We start from the raw sequence: 27716 nt of genomic DNA, 5'->3' as shown, positions 1-27716 counted from the left end.
CTTTTTATTTTTTCAACTTTGAGACAGGGTCTTGATAAATTGTTCAGGTCCTCACTAAATTTCTGAGGCTGCCTCAAACTTGCAATCATCCTGTCTCAGTCTCCCAAATCCTGGGATTGCAGGAATGCTCTACTGAGCCTGGCTTAGGTACTAGGTTTGTTAATAGAATATGTAGGCTGATAGAGATTTGAAATTCCTTTTAGTCCTTTTTGAGAGTTGTTTATCGTGTTCTCCAAAGTATGGGAAGTTCACATTGTTTCTCCCAGTTTGACCTAACTAAGAAATTCTCATAGATTTAGGCAGTTGTCAAGTATTAAATTTCAAAGCTGTAAGTTTTTATTTTTTGTTTCTTTATAGATAGTGTAGTAACTGAGCCCAAGTGATTGCTTCTTGAGCTACTAGTCTAATGGTATTTAAAACTGATCATATCCTAGAGTCTCCTTAATATTTAGTAAGTATATGTGCATGTAGAAATATGTAAATATATGGTATATATTTAAAGATCCAAGCTTCCCTCTGATATAATATCACTTAAAGATCCAAGCTTCCCTCTGATATAATATCACTTCAGCCTGAAAAACTTCATTTTTTTTTGTAGAGAAGGTCTGCTGGCAATAAATTTTTATGATTAAAGAATATCTTTATTTTACTATCACTTTTGAGGAATATTTTTGCTGGATATTATATACTAGGTTAAAGTTTTCTCTCCCAATACTTGAAAGACTGAAAAATTCAACACTTGAAGTTGTTTTTTAAATATCCTCTGACCTCCATAGTTTCTAATGAAAAGTCTACAATAATTCAAATTGTTATTCTCCATATGTAATATATTGTTTTTCTCTGACTACTTTCAAGATTTTCTGAGTACTTTCTCAAGATATTTGATTTATATCTTGACTATAATGACGACAAGATGTAGTTTTCTTCTATGCTCTGTACTTATGTACTCTGGAGTTCACTGAACTTAAGAAATCTGTACATTTAGTCTTTTATCAAATTTGGGAGGTTTTTAACCATTATTTCTTCAAGTATTTCGTCTCCATTCCTTCTCTTTCCTCTTTCTGGAATTCCAATTACTTGTATATTATACCATTTTATGCCATCCCACAAGTCCCTGTTACATTTTCCATTTTTTAAAAAAAGTTTTGGTTTCTCTGATCTTCATATTGTACAATTTGATTGAATTGATGCATCTTCAAATTCACTGACTGTCATTTCCATTCTTAAGTAAGGCCATACAGAAGATTTTTATTTAAGATTTTATAGTTAAAAAAATCTTTTTTCTTTTAACATTTTTTTTAGTTTTCAACATTTTTAAAAATATTTCCTATCTCTCTGCCAAGATTTCTTATCTTTTCATTACTGTCAACTGGATTCTCTATTTACCTACCATGCTAAAGTGCTAAGTTCTTTTCTGGTAATTTAATATATGGGTCCATCTAAAAGTTGGCTTCTTGATTATTTTTTCTCATTCCTTGTTATTTATATGTCAAGGAATTTTAGATTGGATTCTGGACATTATAAATGCTTTGTTTAATATATGGGTCCATCTAAAAGTTGGCTTCTTGATTATTTTTTCTCATTCCTTGTTATTTATATGTCAAGGAATTTTAGATTGGATTCTGGACATTATAAATGCTTTGTTTCAGAGACTGCATTCTATTATATTTTCAAAACAGTGTTGATATTTCTGTTTTAGCAGATAATTAATTTGATCAGGTTAAGTTACAAGCTCTATCCCACCTGTGATGGTCAGCAGCTCAGTTCAATTCTTTTAGTTTCAAGCTGCTCTCTATGTATCCCATGCATGTAGGGTCCAGCAATTAGCTAGATGCTTGGAGGGCATCTGTACACAGAATGTGGAGCTTTCTTTTTCTGACATGCTTCTTTTTGAGTCCCCTCACATCCCACTTTTCACTCACTTTTCATTAGTTGTACTGACTTAGACTCTGTATTCTGTCTGTTTCTTCAGGCAGATAAGATTGTGGGGTTTTCTAAGTTTTAGCTACCCTGCATCACAGTGTGAGTGCAGCATGCCCTAGACTAAAGCCTTAAAAGTGGGAAACTCACCGAGTGTTGGTGGCTTCTTTGAAGTTTCAATTTCTCTCCAAAATCTCCCAAGTTTTGTCCACTCTCCAGAACCCTTAGGTAGTTGTTGTTGTTTGTACTTTGTTCAGATTTTACAGTTATCTGTAGGGTGGTCAGTCTGTTAAGATCTCACTCTGCCATACTGGAGGTAGAACTCCTCAACACTTCTTTTTAAATAAACTTAATTTTGAAATAATTTTAGATATACAGAAAAGTTACATATATATAAGAGTACTTGTATACTTCTCACCCAGATTCAGTTTCCTGGAATGTTATCTTCTTACATTATCATGGCCCATTTGTCAAAGCTAAGAAATATTGGTACCTACTATAAGCTAAACTCTTGACTTTGACTTTATTCAGATGTTACCAGTTTTTTTTCTTTTAATTAGAGACCTTTTTCTGTTCTGGAGCCAATTTATTACATTTAGTTCTTATGTCTTGTTAGTGAATGGTCTAGGCAAACTTCTCTATTTTTCCTATTTCTGACCTTGACTATTTTGAGAAGAACTCGTCAGGTATACTATTAAAACCTTCCTCAATTTGTGGTTGTTGGAGGTTTCCTCATAAGATTAGGGTTATGGGTTTTGGGTGGGAGGGGAGAATACCACAGAGGTAAATTATTCTTCTTTTACATTATTATATTAAGGGGTACATGACATCCACATAATACCACTGGTGATGCTAATCTTTGTCACTTGGTAAAAGAATCATAGTTTGAGCAACACAGTACATATACAACATGTTTTCACATTCTCCCTTCTTAAAATGAAGTTTAATGAAAATTATTTGATTAAAAACATCATGTAGATACTCCTTATTTGAAATTTCTCTTTTTAACTTTTAACTCCAAAGAGATTAAACAATATAAAATGATAGTATCTACAGAAATCTGTCATGGGAAAGAAGATATGCAAAGAATGATACAAACACATGCTTCTTCCAAATAAGTTCTTAAAATCTGTGGTAGGCCAATAGTGCATAACAGAATTTAATGGCATGCCTATCCTTTATTAGAAGAACAACAGCTTGAAAATTTTTAGCAATCTGGATTCAGGATGATGCCCAAGTAGTTTGCTAGTAGTGGGAAGAGAAAAAGAATGAAAATCCTCATATACATTTGATGAACAATATCTCTAAGTGTAAAATAAACATTGGAGTTGAGGTGCAACCACTGACTATCATGGGTGTGAGAGTTTTGGTATATTCACCTTGAACTAAAAAGTACCCACACTAAGCATGTTCAGGATGGAGGACAAATATTCTATATGCTATATATTCTCCAACCACCCCATCCATACCTAGGAATGAGTCTTGGGAAACTAATTTGTCACATCTTTACAGATAACAAATCAAAACCAGACACACGATTCAAGAAACTCAGTATTTCATTATATCATTTTTATTTGTATAATAAACATACTATTCCCTTACAAAATCTGGGAGTACAAACCCATATTCAAACTTAATTGTACTATTTTATAAAATTTGATTCTGTTCTGTGAAGATCTGTTTCAGTGGTTTGAAAGATTGTTTTTACATATTGAGCTTTTGAAACGCATCAAACAACTAGTCCCTAGGGAAAAGAGGTATTGGACCTAGGAGCTTCCTAAAAATCTGACTCTCTTATTCCACTTCTCATTCCTGGAAGTTCCTTTCTTTCCATTTGTTTCAGTAAAACCCCTTTAAAAATCACTGGTGAAATCAAGGTAAATGACTCTAAGAGTTTCTGGTATTTATAATTTTCATATGTTGTAATCAAAAGGTTATTAGGTAAAACACAAGACACAGAAGAAGTATTTTTGTTGGATATTTGTGTTACAAAAGACATTGACTAAACAATCAGAATAAAATATTTTCCTTTAAAAATCCAGGCAACAAAATGATTAAATTGTTTCTGTCATCCTAGACATCATTACAGTAGCTAAGCCAGGCAAAAATAGGACAGTGAGATGGTTCTTACCTGAAAGTGGCCACAAAGTTCACTGTGGGCCAGCCCAGGACAAAGGATTTCATGGCATTGGTGTTACCTTCTCCCACTTCATCCACACAGCTTGCTGTCCACATATCAGTTAATTTAATTTTATTTTTTATCTTAAAGTTATTATTATATCTAGAGAGAGAAAAAATAAAACAGGACTTCTCATTATTTTCTTCAAATTTCACAGGAGCTTCTGTATTTGTTATAAGAGGACATTTCTACTTATCACAGGCAAAGAATGTCTTATTGTTTTTATCTTTAGCACTTAGCACAGTGAACTGTGACATGCTTAGGTACCTAGGCACATGAAACAGGCTTTGAAATATTTGGTGATACATTTAGTAGGTGTATTTTTAAATTTTTTTTTTATTTTTAAACTAGCTACTTCATTTTTCTATATGTTAAGTGTTGTATTTGGATCAAAACCCTAATTTAAATGTACTGCTATTATCAAAATTAGTTTATTTATTATTTGTATCTTGCTTACTTTAAAAAAAGATTTGAGTGGCTGGTGATTTATAAAAATGTTTATACAATTATGGCACATAAGAACCTGGAATTAGAGTAATTTTTAACTAAATGGCTGCAAGACTTTCTAGTCTTTAAAAGTGTAGGTTGTTTTAAATTTCCTCACTTATGATTCTGCTTAACCATTTTCCTTTATAATCTGGCAAAACTGAATAAATATAGGCTAAAATCAGAACCTACACTAGAAAAGAAAAAAATAATGAAGTTGACACAGTTAACGCTCATCTCTGGGAACCTACAAGATTCCTATTTTAAGTCACCAGTAAAACTGCTTTTAGATAATTTCAATTGTATCTCCCTTAGACTTCTGATACCACCATATCTTTTGACTTAATTGATAGATTTAATACTCATGATAGATCTGAGACTTAAGTAGTTGGAAAGCACTGAGAAGGATAAAGAAAGCCCCAGGAAACTTAGAACTTTCTAGCATCCAGAACCATTTGTGTAAATACTAAAAGTTAAAATGAAATAAAAAATACTTTATATGGAATGGTTCTAAAACTGCTCTAATATATGGAATATTTAAAGCTATAACTCTTTGGTGGGATTTATAAAATAAAAATGGATTTGCAGGAACTATACAGAAAGGCTAACCTAAATTCTAAGCCTCATTTATGCTTCCCTTTGGGTACAATACCTTTGTGATTTGAGATAAATGGCTTCTTTAAATATTTTCAACCCACTGCTATGAATCTTTAATTTTTATAAAACAGATCTGATTACAGACAAAATCTTATTTTAATGGCAATCATTTAATCATTCCCAAGAATATTTATATTTATGCTGTTAAACATAATGCATTTATGAAAAGCCTTAAAACTGAACATGGATGTGAGAATCTTTCCATTAAATTTCCTATAGCTTTTTTCTCTTTGGCCTACTTTTTTTTTTTTTTGGTCTTTCCAAAGATACAAGGCTTTCTGACGAGACTGTGTGTGCTTATTATAGTGATAGGAGACAAATCTCACAAAATTTATGAATATAAAGCTGAAGGAATCAGCTTGTAAGTATTTAAAACAAGTCTTCCAATAAAGCTTTATATCGAAATGGTTGGTACTGGCATCAGTGTTTTTCTTCCAATTTTTCATTCTCAATCTCTAACAGTATTAGACTACAAAAATTAATCTGAATCCAACTTGAGCTGGCTCCTAAAGTATTATTTATTATCTCCCTTAGTACCATTTTGATAAAAGTATAAATCTAATAGTAACTGGCTGAAAACACAAAACAACCCTCTCAAATCAATTCCTTATTTCTCTATTACTATAAAATTAAGATGGCAAGCATACCTTGTTTTCCTACCCTCTGACTTTTATACTGGAATGAATTCCAGTGAAGTTTTAAAATACACAGGTTTCTATGAAGATTCTCCCCTCATTATAAAATATAGATGTGTTATAGTCAGATTTTGGGATTAAATCATGATATAGTCTATAACTACCTAATGGTAATTTTAGTGATAATGAATCAATAATCAAGACTTTTGTTAAATATCCTTTTATCTAAACAGAACTCATGGTTTATCATTTGATTAGGAAATGAAAGGACTAGAGATAGCTTAAGTGTGTATGAGGTCATTTCTTTTCTAAAAATTATGCATGGTTATTTTATGGCTATTAACAGAACATCCTCCTCTCCTTATAAATATTTTCATGTTTGTAAACACATCCTGTTTTTAAAAATGAAAAGCCACAATTTTATCATAAAAATAACTTATTTATCTTTCTAGTGAATTTTAAAAAATGGACTTTAGGGTCCATTTGGCTTTAATACTTGTTCTAATTTTGTATAAAAAATGACAATAACCTCAAAATAATTCTCTGCTAATATTATCATAACATCCAGCACAAAATGGAACACATATAATACTTCAGCAAATAAAAGAAAGCACTTAAACTCTCCAATTTACTTACTAAAATTCACCTAGTGTGATTAAATAAGTAAGTGGCAGCTGAGCAATAATTTATCCCACTTGCATTTATTTCTATAAGCTCAACTAACGAATGAAATAAGTTTTCAAATAAAGCCTAAAGATGAACTAATAAGGAACCCAAGGTCTCCTTTAAACAAAAGTACAAAGCATCAAATACTAAGTTCTAATCTCAGATTATTTCAACAAATTAAATGATCCAGGGTACCACCTAATCCTTCATCCAAGAATGAGAGGTGATAGGACAGACATATGTTTGGCATTACAGGGGGATATTTCTTCCTGGTGCTGATTATTTTAGAAAAAAATTAAATTCATATTAAAATGGATTTGTGAATACATCTACATGTTTGCCATGGGAAATAATCATATAAGTAATTTCATGAAAAATTGTGGATAAAATATTTTCAAGGTGGCAGGATTCCATAATAATAATTATTTCCTCAAATATCTATGCTGTGTTTCAAGGGTATTGGGTTCTGCTAAAAAATGAAATAACTTAAGATAACTCATGCTTTTAAAACACTCTAATGGATATGTAAAATACTTACAATAATTTTTTATGAACCAAATCTCTTAAATAACAGCATTTAAATTAACTGATAGTTTGTTACTTCATAAAAACATTTAAGTGAACCCACAGAGTCATCTTGAAAGCAGTATGTAGCTAAAACATGGTATAAACCTTACATGAGAAAGGTTTTTTTAAAAAATTTTTTTAGTTGTCAATGGACTTAATATTTTTATTTATTTATATGCAGTGCTGAGAATCAAACCCTCACACATAGGCAAACACTCTACCAACTGAGTTACAACCCCAGCCCAGTTTTTTTTTTTTTTTTGATTGTAGCTCAGTGGTAGCACACTTGTCTGGCATCTGTGAGGCACTAGGTTCAATCCTCAGCACCACATAAACATAAATAAATAAAGGTATTGTGTTCATCTACAATTAAAAAATATTTTAAAAAATAAAAACTCAGCTATAGAAGTAGATGATGGACATAGATTTTGCCAATGTATCTAAGAATAGTGATTTTCTAATAGAAAAGAAACTAACAGGCTTTTAGCAAAACATAAGATACATAAAACCATTTAAATGTTTGCAATACAACAATAGATAACTTCAGGTAAGAAAACAAAGGTCTCCTTCTCTGAACATTATCATAATTTCTAAGAGAATAATAGTCCAAGAAAGGCACAGGAAAATGCATTCCTTCCTAACAACCAAGTGTATGTTACAAATAAATAACTCTGGGACTCCAGAGTTAAAAAATTTGGTTATTTTAGGTTTTTGATATCTGCTTACAGGTTAAGCACAGGTCAGGCACCTAATAAGTACAACGTGGTCAAGTAGAAGGAACTAGCTGCTAGAATTAAGGCCTACATTCAAATCCCAGCTGTGAGAACTCCTAGTATGTGACAAACCTTCCTAAGCTTCAGTGTTTGATATCTAAAACAACTCTTAGGTTGGGGAATTATTAGGAAAATTAAATTATACCCCTGTGATTCTCCTATTGTAATACCTAGCATATAGAATCATCTAATTAAATTTAAATAAAGGCATGATAGCTAATCTACATTTAAAAAATGATTTGTTTTTCTTTTAATAGAATCAAGTGTACCTAGTGCAAAGGTTGGATAAGGAGACTTTTCTTTCTCTATATTACTCATAACATCATATTCATTTCCAAAGCTATAGGCATTACTTCTATTTAAAACATTCTGAAAGTCTTATCTTTATTTTTGCTTTGAGTTTTTAAAAAATATTTGAACAGTTCGGTAAACCTTATATACCATTTTTTTTTACTAGATAGGTGTTTAGCTGGAGCATTTAACTCATCACAAAGGAAAGACTAATTATGAAACAACTATACAGTTGTAAAATCTTCTAGCAAATTCAGAAAAATATACTGGTTCAAAGATGAACTTTGAAATAAAATAGACCTATGTTCAAATGTGGTCTCAACTAATTACTAAATTTTTAATACTAGGAAAGTCACTTAGCTTCTCTGACTATATAAATTGCTTTGTAAAATGAGGAAAGTAATATCTCAGGGTAGTTATAAAGATTAAAGTATTTTTAATAATATCCAACATACAATAAGATCCATGCTGTTTTTCATTGTTAATACCACTCCAATTAAATATAATGTTTTGCCAAATTAAATACTTCTCTACCATGCCTTATTTATGACATAGCATAACTTAGGTGTTAGAGTATTGGTAGTAAAAATAAAGTGTTTACTATTCTCTAGTGACTAAAAATCTCTGTTGAGAATTTATTTATTAAAATGCCATTTGTTTTTCATGATGTTTCACAACTCATAAGAATGAGGGATGGAGGAAGTAGCAGCTACCACCTTTTAGGCTAGGTGTTAATTGCACTGGCATGTAGCATTGAGCAATAGATGAGTTCTCTTGGGTACCTCTAAGGCATACTTGAAATGTTGTATCCTTAACTGTCATCTCCAGAGATAATGTCCTCATTATCTCTCATTGGGACTACAATAACCTCTGTCTAGTCTATTTGCTTCTACTCTTGCCTGCCTTCCAACCTAACATGAGCAAGTATATAAAAGATATCACATTATGACTGCAGAAGAAAATCAAACTCCTTATATCCTTCATGGTTCCAAACTTCCCTGCTTCTTGATACACCCTCATATAGTTGCCATATCTACTACACTAAGGTTGGTCTGTGTTGCTAGTAGCATACATTATAAATGATGGTACATCACTTCCAAAAGATCTTTCACCCTAAAGTAGGCAACTGACCATATTATGAGTAGCACTGTGGAAAGGCTCACGTGGAAAGGAATCCAAACCTATCCTATTTTCTTCATAGTACTAATCATAATTTGTAATTCCCCCCATACATATAAAAATATAAGCTCTCACATTAGAATGTAAGCTTCAAAAGGGACAATACCCACCACATTCTTCACTGTGTCTTCTATATTTATTCAGGGTGTGGCACAAAGAGGACCTAAATGAACATATTTTTAATGAAGAAGCAATGGAAACTTTTTTTCAGAAACAAAACAAACATAAAACTCACTTCAGATATTAGCTATGGTAATAGAGACCACATATTCTTACTGTAAGCACTGAATAGAAAGGGTATGTTAGTGGAAATGCAATTGTATTATGATATGTGGGATAGAGTATGAAATATACTTACTTGATTTTGGCCACAACAAACAGATCATTGAATAGAAAAAGATGCCTCTCCTGCCTCTGCAGGCCTCTTTTGAGTTCTGCCCGACCATCAATTAGCAGAGTCCTACTGGAGCACATAAATGATGACAGAAATGCACATGTGTCAACACTAGCAGAAGGACTTTCCCTGTAACAGATTACATGACACAGATAAGTCAGTCAAATGATCAACTACAGGACTAAGTTTTATGAAAATAAAACTTACAGTTGGTCAAGAAATATAAAACAGTGAAATATTTTTTCATGCAATGGCATAGTGTTCTCAATGGTCCCCCAGCCTATTCTCCACACAGCAAACTTTAATACTTCATCAAAACATTTTGAAACATAAAGAAAAGTTGAAATAGTTTTATAATAAACACAAGTAAACCTCAACCTTGATTTTATCATTATACACCTAATCCAACTATTTATTCATTTAATCATTTTATTTTGGCATGTCAGTGTTAACTGCATAAAGCAGTTCATATCCCCCTACATACTTCAGCATGCATATCACTAATCAGAGGTTCAATATTTATTTAGAATTTTTCTCTTGCTATAAAACTTATCCAATGAAATGCACAAATGTATAAACCAAGTATATATTCTGACAAATGAATTTACTTGTGTAACCTAAATTCCTATCATGGTAAATGAAACTATCACTCCAAAAATTTCCCTTTAGTTATTTGTCAATTATTATATAAATTAGCCCAGGATGGCCTCCATGTATTGACCCTTGGGTTATTTATTTCTTTACTGCAGGTTGAGGCCAGCTTGCTCAAATGCTCATTAATGCCAAATCCAAATTTCTACGTACTTGATTATTTCAAAAACAGTTTAAAATGAGCAGATTTTTAGCCACTACTAGCCTGCCTGCTCTGTATAACCAGTGTTTGCTGGACAATGTAACAGAGTTTGTGGTTCTAAGACCCTAAGTTGCTACTACTCTTGAGCTCTCTGATCCCTTCCAAGCTATTAACATCATCTGAATAACTAATCTCCAGAGACAACCTCTCTAATTCCCCATGAATTCCCTTGTCCTCCTTTCTTTCTGGATAATGATTTCTTGCCATAAGTCTCTAGACAGTCTCATTCTGTGAGGAACTTCCTTTCTTATGCAAGCCTGTCCCATGTTCCCTGATCATCCTTTGGTACTGGGAAATGAACCTACTGGTACTCTGCCACTGAGCTACGTCCTCAATCCTTTTTATTTTGAAACAAGTTGCACTAAGTTTCTGAGGATGGCCTTGAACTTGAAATCCTCCTATTTCAGCTTCCTGAGTTGCTGTAATTATATGCATGTGTCACTGTGTCTGGCCCATGGACATATCTTTTTAGCTTACTAGCACCCAATCCTTCAAACTCCTTACAAACCAGTCAACCCCGACTCCATCACTCCAGACACAACCACTATTCTGATTCTTCCCCCCAACTGAAGATTAGTTGTAACTGTTCTCAAATTTTATAAAATGACAGCACAGTCTATCTTCTTTTGTGTAAGATATCTTGTAATTGTGTTTTGGGGATTTATTCATGTTACATTTATCAATAATCCACTTAATGATTTTACTTAATCCTATTCAATATATAACTATACCAGATTTTATCTATCTCCTATTAATTAACACCTAACTGTTTCCAGTTTTTAACCATTATGAATAAAATTGTTACTAAATGTTACACTGGTCTTATTTGTGATGTATGTTTTCATTTCTCCTGGGTCAGAGTGAAATTCATTCCTCAGAGTGGAATTACTGGGTCATAGAATAGATGTCTATTTTTAATATCAGAAAAAATGTCAGTTTGTTTCCCAAAGTGTAAACCATTTTGTATTCTTAGAAATACTACAGGAGAATTCCAGTTGCTCCGCAGTGTTACCTACATGCTGTGTTGTCAGTGTTTTGAATTTTAGTCAGTCTAGTGAATATATAGTAACATATCACTAAGATTTTAATTTGCATTTCTGTGATGTTGAGTTTCTTTCATGTTCTTACTGGCCATTTGTGTATCTTCCCAGTAAACTGTTATCAGATGTTTTACCCATTAAAAAATGGGGTTTGCATCTTTTTATTCTTGAAATGTAGGAATTTTTTGTGTATCCTAAATATCAGTCCTTTCTCAGATATTTATTTTAGAATATATTTTTTCTTGGGCTGGGGATGTGGCTCAAGCGGTAGCGTGCTTGCCTAGCATGCATGCGTCCCGGGTTTGATCCTCAGCACCACATATAAACAAAGATGTTGTGTCCGCCGATAACTAAAAAATAAATATTAAAATTCTCTCTCTCTTAAAAAAAAAGGAATATATTTTCTCCTAGTCTGTTCTTTGCCTATAAATTGTCTTAACTATGTTTCTGACAAAAAGTTTATAAGTTGATGAAGTTTATCAACTTTTGCATATGGTGTTTACTTTCTATAAGTTTTCTACGAAATCTCCACTTACCCAAGAATATAATATCATATTATATTATACCAACATATTTATTATATTTAGTTCTTAAATGTATGATCTGTCTCAAATTAATTTTGATCATGGTATAAAGTAGTGGCTCAAGTTAATTTTGTTTTTCTATATTACAATTCCTCATTTTTAGTATCATTGTACAAGACTTTCCCTTTCTCCATCTTAGGCAAACACCTAGTACTTGAAAGAAATTTCAGAAGTAGAGATGCAGTTGCTTTAGCATATTTATTGAAAGTTAAATTATATAAAGCACATATATCATTTAACTTTAATCTTCTAGGCTCTTTATTCTGCTGCACTGATCTGCTTGTAAATTCTTACGTTAGAATCAATCACACTGTTTTATTGTTTTTCTGCTGTAGATCATGAAATTAGGTAGTGTAAGACTACCATCTTTTTATTTTTTAATACTGCTTTAGGTAATTTAGGTTCTTTGCACTTTTATATACACTGTACAGATGAACAAAAATGAAGAACAAAGAAAAAAAAGCCTATAATGGTCGGAGAAGGAGAGATGAACTCAGTTTCTAATATACTGACCCTGAAGTTATCAGTAGGGTAGATAGTGAGGAATCAGGCAAGCACCTAGCATTCAGAAGAGATTCCAGAAGTAGAGATACAGATTTTGTGATCATACAAAGATTTGTAAATAAAACCATGTGAATGACTAGAATTCCCCAGGAAATAAACACAGAATAAATAAAAAAGCAGAGACACATCCCTGAGAAAACATGTAAGTAGAAGAAATGAAGGAAAGAGAACTTGTGAACAAGGTGAGGACTGGTGAATAACTTGGCAGAAACAGCCTGCTGTGGTGATCTGGAGTACTGACATTGGCAGAGGGGGAATAAAAAGTTGAGGTCTGAGAAGATGTCTGGGAGAAAGTCATCAGCTGGTCATTTAGGCCAGGAGAGAGGTAAAGGCAGAACTCAAATGGCCTGGGGTCTGAGAAGAAATAGTGTACCTCTGGTGAAAAAGAAAAGGTAGGAAGAAAGAAACAATCAGCCTTGAAGGTAGGTTTTATTATACCTCATTTTACACATGCGAAGTATTAAGAGTAGCCAAAAATGCTGCACTTCAGTGAAAGTGACTTAAAAGCAAGTATGATTTTAAAACATGTACTTAAAAAATTCCATGTAGCCTTCCAAATGGGCAAATACTTTATATTGACTCAGTAACCTCCACCGATGCTTACTGAGCTCAGTGGTTTAGGACTTCATGGCCTGTGGAAGGAGAGGCTAACCCAAGTTCCCTGTCCCTCTATAAATAGCATTATATGGCAAGTAATTTGATGACGTCAATTTCCTTATCTCTAATGTAAGGTAGTCAAACAAGGACTATAAAATCTTTAAATTCCATTTATAATTAATACATGGGACTAACTATAATAACATGTACCTGAAAGGTAAAAGTAATATGGGTGATGAAAGGTAAACAGATAATGGATACCATTAACCATCTCTGTGAGAACAATACTGTTATAAGAATAAAAAAGTGTCCCCCCAAAAGCTCATGTATTAGGCAATGCAGGAATGTTATGAGGTGAAGTTATTAAATTATGAAAGCTGTAATTTTATCAGTTAATTAATCCATTTGATGGATTAATACTTTGAATGGACTACAGGGTGATAAATATAGGCATGTAGGACTGGGTTTGAATAATATGGGTCATGGTGTTTTATCTTTCCTGGACATACTAAAAGTCTGAGGATCATATATTATTGTGATAACTCTGAGATAATGCTTGAATGGCTGGCTATCATTTCCTCTAATATAATTGTTCTTAAGGTGTGGTCCCTTGAATAGAAGTATCAGCATCAACTGGGAACTTACGATGCAAATTCTCAGGCCCACCAGACTTTCTGATCAGAAACTCAAGCGTTGGTTGAACATTCTGTATTTCTGTATGCTGAATATAATAAGGCTGCTTCAGAAAATTTACATGTGCAATGATTACAAAGAGATGTAGATATATGTTAGTTTGTTTACTGATCAATAAATCAAGTCACCAATATGCTCATTAGAAACTCCAATATTTTGAATTAGTGTCATATTTAGATATGAGGTGTCCCCCAAAAGCTTATCCATGAGAAACAAAAAGGTATAGAAACGATTGGGTTATGAGAACCTTAACCCCATCAGTGCATTAAATACTTGACAGAGATTAACTGAGTGGTGACTGTAGGTAGACAGGGTGTGGCTGGAGAAGGTGTGTCATTTGTGGGATGACTTTGGTGTACATCATGTCCTGAGCTGCTTTTCTCTACCACATCCTTCCACCATGATGTCTGCCACACCTGGAGTCCCAAGGAACACAGCTGGCCTTCTATGGGCTAAGACCTCTGAAGCTGTGAGTTCCAAAATAAAATTTTCCTCCTCTAAAATCATTTTTGTCAGATCTTTTTAGTCACAGTGGTGAAAAAGCTTACTAAAACAAGTAGTCTGGTTTAGGTAATAATTATATAATGGCATACTGAGAAGAACAAAACACTTTTTCCTGATTAGAAGTAGTTTGATAACTTATGGGTTTGTAAACATTAAAAAATATCATCTAATAACTGTTTTCTTTTTTCTTTTTGAGACAAGGTCTTGCTATGTTGCCCATGTTGATCTCTTTAATTGATGTGACCTAGTGATGGGTATGTGACACTGAGAATGTCTAAATTCTAAATAGAAAATTAAGAAATATACCCACAAATTGAAAAATCATCAAGGAGGTATACTCCCAGCAGTGACTTAAGCTATCTACTACTTCTAGCTCATTTATGGCAAAACGTTAAAATTCAGGTTAATATAAAATGAGTTTGATTCAATTAGATGATTCATAGCTAATAGACAAGAGTTAACTGTGACAGATAACTAACTGCTATTCTGCCAAAATAAGAGTACATTTCAGGATGAGGAAAAATCACATAATAAAAATAGAAGTCCCCTATTATCCACAGTTTTAGTTAACTGGTCCAAAAATATTAAATGGAAAGTTCCAGAACAAACAGCTCCTAAGTTTTCAATTACATGTCATTCTGAGTTGTGTGCTCTGTCTTATCACCCTGGCCTTCCTGGGACATGACTCATGCCTTTGTGTAGCATATCTGTGCTATATGTACTACCCATCTTTAGCAATTTAGTCTTCATTATCAGATTGATTACTGTTGTTATGACAGTGCTTGTGCTCAAGTAACCACTGTGTAATAGCCTAATGCTACATTACAATGCCTACATTACTCATCTCACTTCACCTTATCACACTGTATCATCTCACATCATTATAAGCAGCATTAAGTACAGTACAATAATATATTTTAAGGGATCACTTTCATACAACTTTTATTACAATGTAATTACTTAATTATGTTATCGTTGACCTCTTACTTCCTAATTTATAAATATTATAGTTATGTGTGTATAGGAAAAAAACCTAGTATATATAGGGTTCCATACTATCCATTTCTTCAAGTATCCTCTGGGGGTCTTGCATGTAGTTCCCTCATGATAAGGGAGAAACTATTGTACTTTAAGACATTTTTAGGAAAAGCAAATCATAGAAATGAATTGACTGAAATTGACTCATTAGAGGATGGAAATACATTTTTGAGCATATCCTTATTTTGATAGTTGTACTTCAAACTGAATATTTAAGATATAAAAATAACTTTTAGTGGGTGATAAATGTTGAGTATAAAAGAATATTAATTCAGTATGTTGAGATAGCTAAACTATTCAGAGGAAGTTTAAATCATCTGTAAATAATTTATTTAATCTGTTATGTATTAATGATTGTCTATAGAGCTTTAAAGTGCTATTCACAGTGCTGGGTCAGAATAGCAAATGAAGTAGCAAGGTCCATGCAAAGAATTTCACCTTTTGTTCTGAGTAAGACAGGACAAGGGGACGACTCAAATGGAGAAGTGACAGAATCTATATGGTGAAGTTACTAAGGAGAGACAAGAGTATAAGCATGTAATAAATGTTTGCTTCAAGAAAAATTTCAAAGAAAATCATAGTGATGAGTTGGTTACAATTCTTTAAATGAAAACTTATTTCAGGTTTTTTGCAACACTGTAACTTAGTAGTGAGACTAGTGATTAGAAAAGGATAATAGTTGTGAAGGTGGCAAATTGTTCTATTCTGGATATATTTCAAAGTTAGAACTTAATAGGATTTGATGCTAGATTAATTCTTGATATTAACAAGTAGGATAGAGATAAGAAATTTGTCTTCTGACATGTTAACTTTGAAACACCTATTAGATATCAAGATGGAGACTTTTAAACTATGGAAAGAGACCAGTTCACCTAGGAAGCTGATTATAGACAGAGAATGGGTTCAGTGCTGAACCCTGAGGCATTCTAAACTTTTAGAATTCAGAAAAGGGATAAACTAATAAATTTAGAATGAATCGTTGCCCCCAGCCCAGTGAACAGAACCAAGGAGCCAAGAGGAGGAGGAGACAAGGGTGTCTAATGCTGAAGTAAGGCCAGGGAAGATGATCTGACCACTGGAACAAGCATTACAAAACTATCCAGTAATTGTAACAAGAATAATTTTTATGGGCATTTATTAAGAAATTATTTAATTTTGAGTTTATGATGGTATCAAATTTTAAGTAAGTGATGATTCTGCAAGGTTACCAGCTAACTTGATCAAAACTCTATTCAATTTTTAGGAAAATTTGCTTATAAGATATTAAATAAAACTGGAAATATATCAAGTTTATAAATCCAAATAAATTCTTGACTTATAGACAAAAATCACATTAGTATCTCAATGCATACAAAGAAAAAGCATTTGACAAAATACAGCATCCATCTATCTTTAAAACACTAGAAAAACTAAGAATGGTAGGAACATACCTTGACAATGTAAAAGCTACATATGTTAAAGCCAAGGCCAACATCATAAAGACAAAAAACTGAAAGCATTCCCTCTAAAAACTGGAACAAGACAGGGATTCCCACTTTCACTTCTAGTCAACATAGTCCTTAAAACAGAGCAATTGGGCAAAAGAAAGAAATTAGAGGGATATGAATAGGAAAAGAAGAGCTCAAATTATCCCTATGTGTCAATGGTATGATCTTATATTTAAGACCCCTAAAAAAACTCCTTTAGAAGGCTTCTAGAACTCAAATTCAGCAAAGTACCAGGATATAAAATCAACACCCATAAATCAATGGTGTTCCTGTACAGCAATGATGCATCAATCAGCTGAAAGAGAAATTAGATTCCTAAATCCTTGATCCATTTTGAGTTAACTTTGGTGCATGGTGAGAGATAGGGATTCAATTTCATTTTGTTGCATATGGATTTCCAGTTTTCCCAGAACCTTTTGTTGAAGATGCTATCCTTTCTCCATTGAATGCTTTTAGCACCTTTGTCTAATATAAGGTAGTTGTAATTTTGTGGGTTGGTCTCTGTGTCCTCTATTCTATACCATTGGTCTACCAGCCTGTTTTGGTGGTAGTACCATGCTATTTTTGTTACTATTACTCTGTAGTATAGTTTAAGATCTGGTAAAGTGATACCACCTGTTTCACTCTTCCTGCTTAGAATTGCTTTAGCTATTCTGGGTCTCTTATTTTTCCAGATGAATCTCATGATTGCTTTTTCTATTTCTGCAAGGAATGCCACTGGGATTTTGATTGGAATCTCATTGAATCTGTAAAGTGTTTTTGGTAATATGGCCATTTTCATGCCTATCCATGAGCAAGGTATATCTTTCCATTTTATAAGGTCTTCTTCTATTTCTCTCTTTAGGGTTCTGTAGTTTTCATTGTACTGATCTTTCACCTCTTTTGTTAAGTTGATTCCCAAGTATTTTATTTTTTTTTTGAGGATATTGTGAATGGGGTAGTTTTCCTCATTTCCATTTCAGAGGATTTGTCACTGATATACAGGAATGCCTTTGATTTATGGGTGTTGGTTTTATATCCTGCCACTTTGCTGAATTCATTTACTAGTTCTAGAAGTTTCTTGGTAGAACCTTTTGGGTCTGCTAGGTATAGGATCATGTCATCAGCAAATAGTGCTAATTTAAGTTCTTCTTTTCCTATAGTTATACCTTTAATTTCTTTCATCTGTCTAATTGCTCTGGCTAGTACTTCCAGAACTATGTTGAATAGAAGTGGTGAGAGAGGACTGTCTTCTCTGATATAAGGAAGGTGATTCAAAATGGGGTAGGGAGGAAGAGCATGAGAAGAAAACTACCTCTAGATAGGGAAGAGAGGTGGGAGGGAAAGCGAGGGAGAAGGGGAATTGCACGAAAGATGGAAGGAGACTCTCATCGTTATACAGATTACATCTATGACGATGTGAGGGAAAAAATAAGAAGTGTGTCACATTAGATTGGGTAGAGAGAAGTGAGGGGAGGGGAAGGAGGGATAGGAAGTACAGCAGAATACAATAGACACTACTATTGCTGTATTAGTATATATGTGATTGCACGACCAATGTGATTCAGCAATCTATACACTCAGAAAAAGGAGTAATTATACCTCATTTGATTCAAATGTATGATATGTCAATGTATTATATGTGTAACTAATTAAAACATTTTAAAAAAAGATTAACAGAAAAAACATATTATTCCAATTTAATAAAAAGTACACCAGATGTAAAAAAAAGAATAATTAAAACAAATTTTAAAAATTAAAAAAAATTATGTAACCATCAAAATAAAAAAGAGAAATTAGAAAAACCATCCATTCACAATGGCCTCAAACAAACGAACAAACAAAAAGCAAAACAAAACTAACAATCAATGTACCAAAAGAGGTGAAGGTCCCCCTCAGTGAAAACTACAGAACACTACTAAAGAAAGAAACTGAAGAAGACCTTAGAAGATGAAAGGATCTCAAATGTTCTAGGGTGGGCAAATTAATATTGTCAAAATGGCCATATTGCTATATATATTTAGTGCAATTCCAAAAATGGTATATAGATTTGGTGCAATTCCTATTAAAATTTCAATAATGTTCTTCATAGAAACAGAAAAAGCAATCATAAAACACATTTGGAAAAAGAAGATGCCTAGAATAGCTAAAACAATCCACAGTGAGAAAAATGATGCAGGAGGCATCACAATACCAGACCTTAAAATCATACTACAAATACAATAATAAAAACAGCTCAGCATTGGTACCAAAACAGATATGTAGACCAATGGTACAGAATAGAAGACACAGAGACAAACACACATAAATACAGTTATTTCATACTAGACAAAGGCACCATAAACACATACTGGAGAAAAGATATCGACTCTTTAACAAATGGTGCTGGAAAAACTGGAAATCCATATTTAACAGAATTAAATTCAATCCTACCTATCACCCTGCACAAAATCCACCTCAAAGTGGATCAAAGACCTAGGCAATTAGATCAGAAACCCTACACCTACTAGGTAAAAAATGTAGCCCCAACACTCCATTATGTCAGCATAGAAACTGAATTCCTCAATAAGATTCCTAAACCACAAGAAGTAAAAATCAGGAATCAATAAATGGGATGGTATCAAACTAAAAAGCTTCTTCACAGCAAAGAAAACAATCAAGAACGTGAAGAGAGAACCTACAGAATGGGAGAAAATCTTTGCCTCCACCCCTCAGATAGGGCATTAATATCCAGGCTATATAAAGAATCCAAAAAGCTTAACACCAAATCAAATAGACCAACCAATAAATGGGCAAAGGAACAGAACAGGCACTTCACAGAAAGAGAAATACAGTCAAAATATATGAAAAAATGTTCAACAACTCTAGCAATTACAGAAATGCAAATTAAACTACATAGATTTCATCTTACTCCAGTCAGAATGGCAATCATCAAGAATACAAGTAACAACAAATGTTGGTGAGGATGTGGGGGAAAAGGCACACTCATACATTGCTGGTGGGACTACAAATTGGTGTAACCACTTTGGAAAACAGTATGGAGATTCCTCAGAAAACTTGGAAAAAGAAGACGCCTAGAATAGCTAAAACAATCCACAGTGAGAAATGGATGGAACCACCATCTGACCCAGTTGTCACACTCCTCAATTTATACCCAAAGGAATTAAAATCAGCATACGCTATAATGACAAAGCCACATCAGTGTTTATAGCAGCTTAATTTATAATAGCTAATCTATGAAACCAAACTAGGTGCCCTCCCATGGATGAATGAATAAAGAAAATGTGGTATATAACCATAATGGAATATATTACTCAGCCATAAAGAGAATTACTTCATAACTTTTTGCCAGTAAATGGAAAGATATGCTAAGGAAAATAAGCCAATCTTCTAAAACTGAAGGTCAAATGTTCTCTGATATGTGGATGCTAACATACAACAAAAGCGGGGGTGGTGGGGGTGGCGTGGGAAGACCACAGAAGTTCATTGGATTAGACAAAGAATGAAAGGAAGGGATAGGAGACATAAAGATGAAAAAGAGTAGAATGATTCTGACATAACTTTCCTATGTATATATTATGAATACACCACAGGGAGGATCCACATCATGTATAACCATAAGAGTAGGATCCTAATTTAGAATACGATGTACTCCATGTTTGTATAAATATGTCAAAATACACTCTGCTCTCATGTATAACTAAAAAGAAAAAATAAAATATCCAAATAAATGCTTAATAAATGGTCTTGTCCATTGTTTAGTAGAACTATTACAGTACTGTGTATAGGTAGTAAGTACTATTTAAAGTATTTTCACTGTATCAGATAAAATCCACATGTGTGAATTTCATGATTAGAGGAGGAATTTTCATGTATCCCAGAAAGTTCTCACCCCTCTGAGAATGCAACACATGATTTTTCTTTTGATTATAAAGCAGTAATTTATGAAACAATAGCAGCTTCTTATAAACAAGTGTTAAGAATCAGTTGATAACAAAGATAATGTTGACAGCTGTCTATTTCAGTTTTCCAAAAGTGTATTTTAAAACTATCTTATACATTAAAGACTTGAATAATTACCAAAAAAATCTGAGTTGTTTTTCAACTTCTGGGACTGTGCAACTTTTCTGTCTACCAAATCCAAACTCAATTGTGTGTGTGTGTGTGCACGAGTGCATGTACATAACTAAATCCTGGATAAATACAGATTAAGAAGTTATCAGAAACACCAGCAATTATAATCTAGATAAAGGAATGGACTCACTCCACATCAGAACATGAAAGGCTTTTAAAATCAGTACATTTCTTATGTTAGCCCAACCAAATATTTTTGATAGAAGTACCACAAAGTTCAATTGGTAACTGAGGTTTCTTGATAATTACACTAAAACTATACTAAATCTCACTTGTTCCAGATAGATTAAAAGCAATAACATATTAAAGCGAAGTTGTAGTGTTCTTGGATAGGCAGAAGTAATACTGTCAAAATGACCACACAACCAAAAGCATTATCAATGCAATTCCCATCAAACTACCAATGTTGGCATTCTTCACAGAACTAGAAAAAACAGTCCAAAAATTCATTTTGAAAAACAAGACATCCAGAACACCCAAAGCAATCCTGAGCAAAAAGAGCAATGATGGAGGAATGATCACAATATCAGACCTCAAATTATACAACAGACCTATAGTAAAAAAAAAAAAAAAAAACGTATGGTACTGACACCAAAACAGACATGGAGACCAATGGAGTAGAAGACACAGAGGCAAAATCATGTTCTCACAGTCATCTGATATTTGACAAAGATACCAAATATATATGTAGGAGAAAAGATAGTCTTTTTAACAAATGGTACTGGGAAAATTGGATATCCACATGAAGAAGAATGAAACCTGATCTCTATCACTCGCCCTGCACAAAGTCAACTCAAAACAGATCAAAGATATATAGGGAGTAGACCAGATAACCTGCAGCTGCTAGAATAAAATGTAGGCCCAACACTTCAACATGTTTGGCACAGGGAAAAAAAAGTACACTCATATATTTTTGGTGGGATTGCAAATTAGTGCAACTAATCTGAAAAGCAGTATGGAGACTCCTAAAAAACTAGGAACAGAACCACCATATGACCTAGCTATCCCCACTCCTTGGTACATATCCCAAAGATCTAAACTCAGCATACTATAGGGATGCTGCCACATCAATGTTTATAGCAGCATAATTCACAATAGCCAAGGTATGGAGCCAACATATGAAATAATCAAAAAAATGTGGCATATGCACACAATGTAGTGTTACTCAGTTATGAAGAAAAAAATAGAATTTTGGCATTGCCAGTAAAATGGGCAGAAATGAAGACCACCATGCTAAGTGAAAAAAGCTAGATCCACAAAGTCCCAGGTCAAATGTTTTCTCTGGTATGTGGAACCTAGTCCCAAATCAGGGAAACAAAAGAGAGAAAATAAAAGAAGTGTGCGTGGCGGGGGGGGGGGGGGGGGGAAGAAGAAAGATCAGTAGAGAAGAGTAGGGGGAGGGACAGGATAGGATTGGATAAGAGAAGAATGGTACAATGAATCTGACATAACTTTCCTATGAACATATATAAATATGCCACAGAAAATCTCAATGTCATGTCTATACACAAGGCACCAATTTAAAAAACCCTCTAATAGCATAAAGATGAGTAGACAGGAGAGAACAGGAAGGCAGAAGGGTTTAAAAGAGGAAGTACTGGGGACTGAATTAGACTAAATTATACTCCATGTTTTTATAATTATGTTAAAATGAATCCTAATGTTATGTATAACTAAAAAGAATAAAAATAAATAGAAAAGCTTTAGATAGAACATATAAAATGTATACTCTCAATACTTGTTGTGCTAAAAGATTTATAAATAGTAAAGAGTAAAAGTGTTTATGTGTAATGTTGTATAGAAATTATTTTCCAATTATTAATCCTTTCATCTGGTGCTATCACCAGGTGCAAATATCTAAATGACATATAACAGTATATTTGAAAGACAAAAAAAGTCATTTCACTGTTAACAAAACAACAAATAAAACAAAAATCCTCTAAATTACCAGGCATGTGTTAGCAATCTTTACTGAAAATACTGTAACCAGATATAAAAATGACAGAAGGTTAAAAGTGAAAAGACACGTAGGTCAAGTATTAAGTGAGTTTAGGAAACAAATTGTCCTTTCAAACAACTATATGGTAAAATGGGAATATAAGGGGGTGGGCAGGGAAGAAGAAATCAGAAAAAGTTTCACAAAAAAGTAGCAAAGATCTGAGTCTAAAAGTTATGTTTTGGATTAAAGAGAAAAGCTGTAGCATAAAAAGATTAGGTGACTTGCTAAAGGTCACAAAGCTACTTATTGCAAAGTCAGACCTGGAACAATGGTTTCCTGATGTCTAAAGCAAGTAGGCCTTGGATTAGACTTAAATATTTGTACAGAAAGAGCAGTTTGGAAGTATTTTCATCTAGTTTTACTCACTGTAAGTGATTTTGCTTATTTTTTTTCCATTTTCTGATTGGAACAGATCACAGTTACAAAATATTTTCTAAAGGGACATTAAAGACAGAAAAAAATTCCATGGTTTATGTTTAAATTATCTGTATTACTTGATCTTTGATTTCTCCTCTCTAAACACAGAAACCTACATGAGACCTTTTCAAAAAATTCTCCATCACTGGTATATTAGCAATATCTCATTTACAAGAGGTGTTAGAGTTACTTGTTGACTTCACATACTTATATCCTACAAATGTGTACTTAGCATTTATATATTTTCTCTTATGTTCTCTACTTATTTTGTGTCTGTATGCTATGTTTGCAGGCTCACAGTAGGTGCTTAAGTAATACTGTGTAGCAAGGCATAATCTATATCTTATTTATTATCCTCTGTTCCAAAATTGTGCTTAGTAGGGAGAGAACTTGAATGTTTGCAGAATGAAGACCTAAACAAACAATTCCTTATTTTCTTTCCTAACTATAAAAAGTGGAGAAGCCAATTTATTTGGCTCATTCAGAAACCCATTTTGCTATGAATCTGTGGCAGTCCTAATACTTTTTAGCTGGAGTTGGGGTGGATGAGGAAGGAAAGATTTTCTTTTCTTTTGGCTAATGACTACCAGTTTCAGTAATCCAGCTGAGCATACAGGTAAAGAAAGTTACTAACTCTCTTGGTGGAGACAGAACTATCTGATTATCTGTTCCTAGTCTTTACTTTTATTATTATACTTACACCTTTATACACATGCCACTCTATTTCTGGGATTCTTTTTCATTAGAGCTTCTAATTAATAATAAAAGAGCAGGGGAGGGGAATTGTAGATAGAATTTAGTTCATAGTAGCAGGGCTTTTTTCAAAAGATTAAAACATTCCAAAAATTGAGAAAAACCTAAAAGCTATCATTAATAAACTAAGCCAACTGTCTCTCTTGACCAGGCTGGTAGACTCTAAGACTTACCTCTGGGACTTGGGCTGTGCACACATATACAAAACGATGTGCTAAGAGGCCCTACTTGGCTTTACTATTGTCAAATTCCCATGTGAGGACACATCTTTCAATTTTGCTTTTTTTAACTTTTTTATTCTAATTTGTTATATATGACAGCAGGATGCATTACAATTCATATTACACATATAAAGCACAACTTTTCATACTTCTGGTTATATACAAAGTACATTCACACCATTCATATCTTCATACGTGTTCATCTCATTCCACCCTAATTTCTACACCTGTGCCCCCCTTCCCTTCCTTCCCATCCCACCTCTTTGCCCTATCTAGAGTTCGTCTAATCTTCCCATGCTTCCCCTCTCAACCCTACTATGAATTGGCCTCCTTATATCAGAGAAAACATTCAGCATTTGGATTTTTGGGATTGGCTACCTTCACTTAGCATTATATTCTCCAACTCCATTCATTTACCTGCAAATGCCATGATTTTATTCTTTTACTGCTGAGTAATATTCCATTGTGTTTATATACCACATTTTATTTATCCATTCATCTACTAAAGGGCATCTAGGTTGTTTCCACAGTTTAGCTATTGTGAATTGTGCTGCTATAAATATTGATGTGGCTGTGTCCCTGTAGTATGCTGTTTTTAAGACCTTTGGGTATAAATCGAGGAGTGGGATAGCTGGGTCAAATGGTGGTTCCATTCACAGTTTTCCAAGAAATCTCCATATTGCTTTCCATAATAGTTGCACCATTTTGCAGTCCCACCAGCAACGTATGAGTGTGCCATTTCCCCACATCTTCGCCAACACTTATTGTTGTTTGTATTCTTAACACCTGCCATTTTCACTAGAGATGAATGAAATCTTAGAGCAGTTTTGATTTGCATTTCTCTAATTGCTAAAGATGTTGGACATTTTTTCATATATTTGCTGATTGATTACATATCCTCTTCTGAGAAGTGTCTGTTCAGTTCTTTGGCCCATTTATTGGTTGGGTTATTTGGTTTTTATGGTGTGTGTGTCTAGATTTTGAGTTCTTTATATACCCTAGAGATTAGTGCTCTATCTTATGTGTGAGGGGTAAAAATTTGCTCCCAAGACTTAGGCACTCTGTTCACCTCACCTTTCTCTGCTGAGAATAAACTTTAATTTGAATCCATCTCATTTTTGATTCTTGATTTTAATTCTTGTGCTATAGGAGTCAATATTAAGGAACTTGGGGCTTAATCCAACATGATGGAAATTAGGGTCTACTTTTTCATCTAATAGTCACAGGGTTTGTGGTTTAATTCCTAGGTCCTGATCCACTTTTAAGTTTTGTGCATGGTAAGAGACAGGGGTTTAATTTCATTGTTGCATGTGGATTTCCAGTTTTCCAAAAACCATTTGTTGAAGAGGCTATTTTTTTTCTCCAAGGTATATTTTTGGCACCTTTGTCTAATATAAGATAGTTGTATTTTTGAGGGTTAGTCTCTGTCCTCTATTCTGTACCTTTAGTCTCCCAACCTATTTTAGTGCCAATACCATAATGTTTTTGTTACTATTGCTCTGTAGCACAGTTTAAGGTCTGGTATAGTGATGCCACCTGCTTCACTCTTCCAGCTAAGGATTGCTTTAGCTATTCTGGGTCTCTTTATTTTTCCAGATGAATTTCATGACTGTTTTTCTATTTCTATGAGGAATGCCATTGTGATTTTGATCAGAATTTCATGAAATCTGTACAGTGCTTTTTGGAAGTATGGCCATTTTGATAATAGCAATTCTGCCTATCCAAGAGCAAGGTAGATCTTTCCATCTTCTAAGATATTCTTTAATTTCTTTAATGTTCTGTAGTTTTTATTGTAGAGGTCTTTTACCTCTTTCATTAAGTTGATTCCCAAGTATTTTTTTTGAGGCTATTGTAAATGGGGTAGTTCTCCTTGTTTTCCTTTCTGATGATTTGTCACTGATATACAGAAATGCCTTTGATTTATGGGTGTTTATTTTATATCCTGCTACTTTGCTGAATTAATTTACTAGTTCTAGAAGTTTTCTGGTGGAACTTTTTGTGTCTTCTAGGTATACAATCATATCATCATCAAATAGGGCTAATCTGAGTTCTTATTTTCCTATCAGTATCCCTTTAATTTCTTTTGTGTAATTGCTCTGGCCAGTGTTTCAAAAACTATGTTAAATAGATGTGGTGAAAGAGAGCATCCCTGTCTTGTTCCAGTTTTTAGAGGGAATGCCTTCAATTTTTCTCCACTTAGAATAATATTGGCCTGGGGCTTAGGATAGATAGCCTTTATGATGTTGAGATATGTTCCTGTTATTCTTAATTTTCCTAGTGTTTTGAACGTGAAGGGTTGCTGTATTTTGTCAAATGCCTTTTCTGCATCTATTTAGATGATCATTTGATTCTTATCTTTAAGTCTACTAATGTGATGAGTTACACTTATTGATTTCTGTATGCTGAACCAACCTTGCATCCCTGGGGTGAATACCACTTGATCGTGGTGCATGATCTTTTTGATGTTTTTTTATTTGATCTGCCAGAATTTTATTGAGAATTTTTGCATCTATGTTCATTAGAGATATTGGTCTGAAGTTTTCTTTCTTTCTTTTTTTTTTTTTTGATGTGTCTTTGCCTGGTTTTGGAATTAGGGTGCTATTGGCCTCATAAAATGAGTTTGGGGCGTAGGGGGAAGATGGCATGCGTACAGAGGTTGCTGAAGTGCTGAGCATGGTGCTCAGAGCAGCGGCTTTCATCGAGAGTTTGCGCAGCTTGTTAGAGCTCCTTTCACCGTTAATCTGTAGTGGACCACTTTGCCAAGCAGCAGGAAGAACAAAGAGATCGAAAAAGAGCCGCTTGGCTTCTGGATGCTTGGCTGCTCAGAGCTGCAGGCGCTTTCGCTTTGCCCCGGGCAGAGAAGCTGAATGTGTAATCAGCAGTGGATTGTAAGTACCCGAGGCAAAGAAAGTTCAGTGCGCCCCGCCCTTTTTTTTTTTGAATAATTTTTATACAGGGAGAGTTTGTGGATTAGGATTGTGGGCTGGGCTGTGGTTCCGGTGCTGAAAATCCACTCCACGGGAGCCGACATTTGCTTTCGGATCGCCGTCTTGATGGCTCTGTATACATTGTCCGGCAGCCGCATCTAGAGGTTGGAGCTGGGCTG

The 27716-nt window shown here is 33.8% G+C and overlaps 1 protein-coding gene across 1 annotated transcript in view; it reads right to left on the bottom strand.

Annotated features, from left to right (window-relative positions):
- The window catches only part of Arhgap20 (Rho GTPase activating protein 20), a 119754-nt gene that overhangs the window by 43260 nt on the left and 48778 nt on the right, over positions 1-27716 (bottom strand). Inside the window, exons 3-4 of the mRNA XM_076843791.2 lie at positions 9712-9876; positions 4052-4201 (exon numbers count right to left, since the gene is read on the bottom strand). Of these exons, the coding sequence (XP_076699906.2) occupies positions 4052-4201; positions 9712-9876 (315 nt within the window). The remainder of the gene's footprint in view (positions 1-4051; positions 4202-9711; positions 9877-27716) is intronic.

The sequence above is a fragment of the Callospermophilus lateralis genome, chromosome 2 (assembly GCF_048772815.1).
Source record: "Callospermophilus lateralis isolate mCalLat2 chromosome 2, mCalLat2.hap1, whole genome shotgun sequence".
In the NCBI taxonomy this organism is placed as follows: Eukaryota; Metazoa; Chordata; class Mammalia; order Rodentia; family Sciuridae; genus Callospermophilus; species Callospermophilus lateralis.
Note: the sequence above shows the minus strand (reverse complement) of the source record. Positions and strands in the feature narration are given on the sequence as shown.